The 7,204-nt window shown below is 40.5% G+C and overlaps 1 protein-coding gene across 1 annotated transcript; it reads left to right on the top strand.

The window, feature by feature from the left end:
• The first annotated feature begins 6,521 nt into the window (after positions 1–6,521).
• LOC132266348 (uncharacterized) lies at positions 6,522–6,926 on the top strand. The gene is made up of 2 exons (XM_059767201.1): positions 6,522–6,609; positions 6,667–6,926. The coding sequence occupies exons 1-2, from the start codon at positions 6,522–6,524 to the stop codon at positions 6,924–6,926; spliced, it is 348 nt and encodes a 115-aa protein (XP_059623184.1).
• The last annotated feature ends 278 nt before the right edge of the window (positions 6,927–7,204 follow it).

Here is a 7,204-nt window from a genome sequence, read left to right as displayed (position 1 = left end):
TGATCAGATCGATCGAACCCAGATCAATCATGAAGGTGATCAGATCGATCGAACTCACAAAATGACAAAATATTTTTGGTTTTTTGGAAAATGTTTTGTTTTGTTTTTTTTTTGGTTTTGTTTTTGTTTTTTTTTTTTTTTAGACTACAAAATATTTTTAAAAAAAATTTGAAATTTGAAATTCAAAAATAAAAAAGAAGTCAAAGTCAAATGGAAGCACACAGATTGATCGAACATAGATCGATCGGAACTCAATCGATCGAACAAGTGAAAACCTGTAGACATGTTCGAACGATACATAGAGGTGATTTTTTTGGAGTTTCAAAAATTTTACTAAGTATGGAACACAGATCGATTTGACAGAAAGCTTGATCGATCAAGGAAGACTTAGATCGACCAGGAAGAAAGTTCGCACGATACATAGAGTGATGAAATATGCAGAGATTTTCGCATGATGGGACAGGAAGATGGGAATATGCAGGGATGATTGTTCGATCGATCGAACTTCTTCTTGGATCGATCGAACAGACACCAAATGTCTAATTCGAAAATGAAAACCCATGCATTCCCTATTAAAGTCTCAAACAATATGTATGATCCCAGAATATATCTAGACGACGTAAGAAATGAAAGGTAAAATGGAAATGAGGGAGGAATAGGGTTAAAAACCCTACGAATCACTAGTGTTTAATGTCTCTAGCAAGACGCTGGGCTCTTTTAGCCTAGATAAAAAATCTTGTTATGCATCCCCTCCTTAGCGTAGTGAAAAGCACTTTGAACCTTACCCAACAAATTGTTCCCTAAAGAGCTTGTTGGATTTGATTCAAAGGAGATTGATGGTCCTTTGTCAATGCAACTCTTGGGCTTCCATGCCCTTTCAACACTTGGTTTGGAAACATTTTTCTTCGAAGTCTTTTTGGAAAGTAAACCATGGGAATGTTCAAAATCAATCAAAGACTCAAAATTTTCACATTCATTTTCAATGCATTTTTCAACAACACAAACTTCTTCATGTTTGTCCAAAGAATTGGGGGTTGGATTAAATATGTTCAACTTCACCTTTATATGCCCAAATGAATTTTCATTATCCCAGTCCTACAGTTTATGTTGGCATTAGAGGTTGCCAAGAAGGGACGGCCAAGGATAATCAGAATTTGGCTCTTGGGATTTATGAACAGTTTCGTATCTATGACTATGAAATCGACCGGGAAGAAGAATTTATCAATTTTGATCAACACATCCTCAATTATACCCCGTGGCTTTTTGATGGATTGGTCGGCTAGTTGTAAAACCACCGATGTAGGTTTTAAATCTCCTAAGCCCGATTGAACATACACTGAGTATGGAAGAAGGTTCACACTTGCTCCTAAATCAAGAAGACCCCGGTTAATGACATGGTCACCAATGATACAAGAAGTAGTAGGTGAGCTGAGGTCTTTGAATTTTGGGAGAATGTTGTGTTGCAATATTGAGCTCACTTGCTCGGTCAAGACAACTTTCTTTGGTGCTTGGCTCTTGCTCTTCCTCTTTTGGGTGCAAACAAGAGAGGAGGATTAATCTTCACTTGCCTAAACACTTCAATGATTTCATTCACTTTGCCTTGTTGTTTTTCAAGAGAATTGGATCCTTTTAAGGCATCCGAAAATGGAGCTTTTGGCTCATAAACCTTTTCAAAATTCTTTTTGGAATTACTTTCAACACAAGAATTTTTCAAAACTTTGTCAACAAAAGGATCATGTACGTGCAATGAAGGAGGAATAGAATGTGAGATGGGACGGGTGTCAACTTTTGGTTGCACTGGTTCACTCTCTTTATTTTGAATACCAATTTGATTGTCAATAAATTTTGCACTTCTCAAGGTCACTACCGCATTGACATGCTCAATCGTGTGACCTTTCGACGAGGAATTGGTCTCCACAACAAATTATTGCTTGGGAGGTAGATTCAAAGGCATCTTCCCCTTTTCCCTAGCATTTAGAGTACTAGTTATTTGCCCAACTTGGGTTTCTAGCTTCGCAATGGATTGAGAATAGGAATGAAGTAATTGGGTGTTTGCCTCCACCGTACCCAAAGTAGTCAACACTTTTTCCTCAAAAGCGGGACTCCTAGAATTTCCTTGAGAATAAGATGGTTGATGAGGAAAATGAGAGTTAGAAAATTGGTTTCCATGTGATGATTGAAAAGATGATCTATAACCTTGGGAACCTTGGATTTGCATTGGGGGTGGAACATGCTTGCCTTGAAAACCACCTTGGGAGGGTTTGAGCCTTCCCCTTAGCTTTTCCAAGAGAAGTTTGGATAGTTTCTCCACCCGGGATTGTAATGTGTGCCATAGGGATTATTCCTTTGGTTGACAAATGCGGTATTTACTTGTTCGTGGTTCTCATTTTGCACATGTCCATGGGGACAATTGGAAGTAAAATGTAAGACACTAGAACAAGTCATTCAAGATTCATTAAAATTGTGATAATGATGATTAGGGGAGGAAGACACTTGATTCACCGAATTTTGGTTGATCAAAAATTGATCAAACCTTTGAGATAAAGACTTGACTTCGGCAGCTATGTCATTGGAATTGTCAACTTGATATAAGCCAACATTCTTTCTTCCACCTAGATTTCTACCATTGTTGGAAGACAAGGATCGATGCATTGAATTCTCACTCATGCTCTCATTTAATCGTTAAATATCATCCTCAAGCCTATCAAGATATGAACCACCCATGGAAGCATTTACCATTCCTTTAAAATTATCCGACAAACTTTCAAAGAAAAATTGCACTAATTGCCATTTAGAAATGTCATGATTTGAACACTTCCTAAGTAAGTCATTGAGGTGCTCCCATGCCTTGTGAAATAATTCCCCATCCCCTTGAGAAAATTCTCGAATTGAGGTTCTCATTGCATTGGTCTTTAAAACCGGATAGTACTTCTTTAAGAACTCTTGAAGTTATCAAAAAAGGCCTAAGGTTGTTGAACAAATATTTCACCTTATCTTTAAGGGTGAACGGGAAGAGTTTTAGTCTCAAAACCTCTTCTGGCATGTCCATGTATTTCACGGTGGAACATACTTCAAAAAACTCATCCAAATGCTTGTAAGGTTCTTCACTTGGAAGTCCATGATAGTTGGGAAGCATTTGGATAGTTTGCGATTTAATTTCATGGTGATGTGCTCTAAATGGGGGCAATTGAATACATGTAGGTGCATTATATTCATTTGGCATATAATGGTCACGCAAAGCAATGAGAGGATTCACAACCTGGTGGTGCTACATAAGCACCTTGATTAACTTGAGCAACAGGAGGTTGTGGAGCAAAAATTAGCAGAGGCATTCCCAATGGAACTTGGCCTTGTTGTTGTGGTGGAATGAAAGGTCTTAGCATACCTAATGGTACTTGAATGTTGCCATGATGCATATTAGGGTGGAGGATACCTTGTTGGTCTATGTGACCAAGGTCCTTCACACGGTCCTCATTGATGTCTTCCATTGATGAAATGGAATGACTAGAATTACCCCTTCCTTTAGAATTACGAACAATGGATTCTAGATTCAAATTAAGTGGGACAGAAGTAGGATTTAACGATTTACGACCATGCATACACAAACACAACAACTAGAAACAAGCAATTAGCAAACACTTTGCCTCCACAACAAATCAACAATCAACAATTCTCCACATACGATAATCCCATACTCCCATGCTTTGAACAATATGCGAGAAAAATTAAATTGCCTCCACATGGGCTCACGATCTATCTAAGAAAATAAAGACTTGCCTCCACGCGGGCTCATAATTTAACTAGAGAAAAAGTTTAGAAAAGCTTACAAATGATCCTTAAGTAATTTCAAATTAATTTCAATTTTTGCCTTGCTTTGCCTTGCAATTTTTTAGATTTTAGCTTTTTATGCTTAGCTTAGCTTGGCTCTTTGCTTTTGCAATTCCCCTTTGCTTCACTTCCCTTGGCTATCACCTAGCCAATCAAGAATAAACACAATAAGTAACCAAAGTAAAATAAAATAAAGACACTAAGGATACCAAAGGCGGCATGGATCGGATCCAATCCACATGATGAATAATGGGCCTGATAATTAACTTGGGCCCGAACCAAGCTTTCATAAGGCAGGCCCAATGCTGAAGAGTGAAGCTGAAAGCCCCTGAAGATAATCAGGCCCATTATTGTAAAAGCCTCGAGGATGAGCCCAATGGAAGAAGTTAGTTAGGGATCTTCTAGGAAACTGTAAATAGCCTATAAATAGAAGGAAAAGAGAGTGAAAAAGGGGAGGAAAATTTCTTAAAGTGTAACGAAACTCTGTCAAAATAGAGAGAGAAAATTCTTGCATCTTTAATGGCGCCGTTTGTGGGAACTCAATGAGGATTGATTGATGTTTAATTCAGATTGATTCGATCCAGTGTAGTTCATGAAGACGAAGCTTGATCGCTAAAGGCTGAATCAAAATTGGTGAAATCGTGATTTGTCTGGCCAAATCTCGATTCCAGTTGATTTTGAGAGGTTGGCATTCGATCTACACAGTTCTGATTTGTACTTGTTCTGGTGAGCTGTGCAGTTGAGATTTGTTGAGATTGCTAAATTTGGCGAGTTCGTTCTTGGAGCAATTCAGATCTAGCCAATTATGGTCGAAATTCAGCTAAGCTTGAATCCAGATCTAGTGCGTTCGCATTAGCGAAGTTCAGATCTAATCAGAAATTTGCGGTTAATGACTTTGCTAAGATCCGGAATGATGATCAAAGGAGAGAGTTCGAATCTAGTGGAGAATGGCCAGCAGATGAAGCTTGATGAACTGATGAGCATGATTGAAGCTCGGAGAAAAAAAAATGCAGAATTGAGAGCTAGAATGGAGCGCCGAGAAGTTCCGGTTGCACTGCTATCGCCTCCGGTGGGTGAAAGAGGTGTGCAGCCTGATGAAGCATATCAAGGTGAGCAAGAGGGGTATAACCACGAGGATCTTCACTGCTAGGAGGTCAGGATGGAGAATTTACCGCCAAATGCTCGTCGAGTTGAAGATCGAGAAGGATCTATACATCTAGATCCACATCGTGAGCAGATCAGGAAGGAAGAAGCTACAACTTTCAATCTATATCAGGAAAGGCACAATCACGAATAGGATATGGAGTTTGATTATCACAAGATAAACTCACCGTGGCAGAAGGAGTTCACTGAGGAAAAGTCATTCAATCCACCTTATCGACCTTCAATGGCTACATATGATTATAGGAGCTCGGAAAAAAAACCTACAGATCAAAGAATCATCACAAGGTTTCAAAGAGAGAATGAGGCCCTACGTTCGGCAGCACAGATGGTTGATTTGTCATTTACTGACGAGGTCCTGAATGCTCTGAGCCCGAGGAAGTTTTCCAGGCCTGTTTTCATTCTGTTCGACGGAACAACCGATCCAATTGATCATGTATATCACATTAAGTTGAAGATGGCACTAAACACGGAGAATGATCCCTTGATGTGCAATTGTTTTCCTACAAGCTTAGTTGGACCGACGCTCAACTGGTTCAAGAAACCTGCCGAGGGGCTCAGTGGACAGTTTCCGTAGTTTGTGTGATCGGTTTATAAGCCAGTATTATAGGAATAAGCGCCCAACAAAAGATATCTCTAGTCTGTTCACTATGAAGCAGCATGAGGATGAGCGTCTCCAAGCCTTTCTTACCAGGTTTAACCTAACCAAGAGCATGGTGATAGAGTGCCATCCTTCCACAACAGTTCAAGCGTTTAAATTAGCAATGACTCGTGGAACACTGTTCCACACAAGCCTAGTGGTGAACACACCACAGACCATAGACGAACTGAACGAGAGAGCTGGCGGTTTCGTGTGTTTGGAAGAAGAAGAAGTAGCTAACGCTAGGAAGACATCTATTATCTCCATAGAAGAGAAGTCCAAAGCCAAGATTCGGCAAAAATAAGCTCCATCGCAGTGTCAGAGGTCCTGGAAGGCAGAGAAGAGGCCTAGAGAGGATGAGTTGATTATTCCACTCAAGGTTACGCTGGCAAGGCTATACCAAGAAAACAAAGATAAGTTTCGCCCCCCTTTGCCAATCAGCCAACCTCTTGAACAGAGAGATTAATTTAAACATTGTGCTTTTCATAGTGATTTTGGTCACCAGACTAATGAATGCAGGAACCTAAGGAAGCAAGTGGAGATGCTGATTGCCAGGGGAGAGTTTGCAGGATATGTTCAAAGGCTAGCACAAGAGCAGAATCGACCAATTGAGCAAGTCAAGAGAAATCAAAAGTCGAACCACCATAACGCTTAGCCCGTTTGGATTGTAAATGTAATTCATTGTCGACCACAGACCGAAGAATCTGAAGAATTGCTCCAAACACGTCTTCGCTAAGCACAAATGAAGAGGAGAATAGGCAGTGTCAACACTCTGCACCAGCAGAGTGCATCAACGCAGATAAGATTCAATAAAACAGACCTGATGCAAGTTTAGATTCCTTATGAAGACCCCCTGGTCATTAGTTTGACAGTGGTAGAGTATTTGGTATGAATGGTGCTAATTGATCCAGGGAGCAGTGCCAATATTATGCCTAGGGTCACCTTCAATCGGCTGGAAATCAAGCCAAAAGAGCTCAAATGTACTGGGAATCCATTGTTAGGATTTGATAGAAAATGAGTTGAACCAATTGGCACAGTAGAATTGCTGGTCCGGGCAGCCGAAAGGGAGCTTGTCGAAAGCTTTGTGGTGGTGGAGATCCATCCCTCTTACAATCTGTTGATAGGGAGAGGGTGGATTCATAGGGTACAGGAGGTCCCATCAACCCTGCACCAAGTGATGAGATACCTGAGTCCAGATAGGAGCAAGGTGATTGACATCTATGGGGATCAGGTTACAACAAAGGAATGTTACTCGGTGACTCTGAAAGCCGTAGGGAATGGAAAAGCTCCCATCTGATTTGTTAGTACATAATAGCAATTAAAGAAACCTCCCCCCAGCACGAACGGGGAGTAGGAGCTTCCGGTGCTAACCGAGGAACCCCTAGTTGAAGTTCAAATTGATCATTTGAGGCCAGACCGAACCACAAAGGTAGGTTCAGGGCTTTCCGAGGAAGAAAAATGCCAGTTGATTAATTTCCTTTCCCAGAACACAGATGTATTCGCTTGGAGCCATTCGGACATGCCGGGGATCGACCCCTCTGTCTCTTGTCATTCTCTTAATATAGATCCGAGCGT

The sequence above is a fragment of the Cornus florida genome, unplaced genomic scaffold, assembly GCF_030987335.1.
Source record: "Cornus florida cultivar Cherokee Brave unplaced genomic scaffold, ASM3098733v1 CherokeeBrave_3.0.0_Hap2_Chr07, whole genome shotgun sequence".
Lineage (NCBI taxonomy): Eukaryota > Viridiplantae > Streptophyta > Magnoliopsida > Cornales > Cornaceae > Cornus > Cornus florida.
The sequence above is the reverse complement of the archived record's forward strand: the minus strand, read 5'-3'. Positions and strand labels throughout refer to the sequence as shown.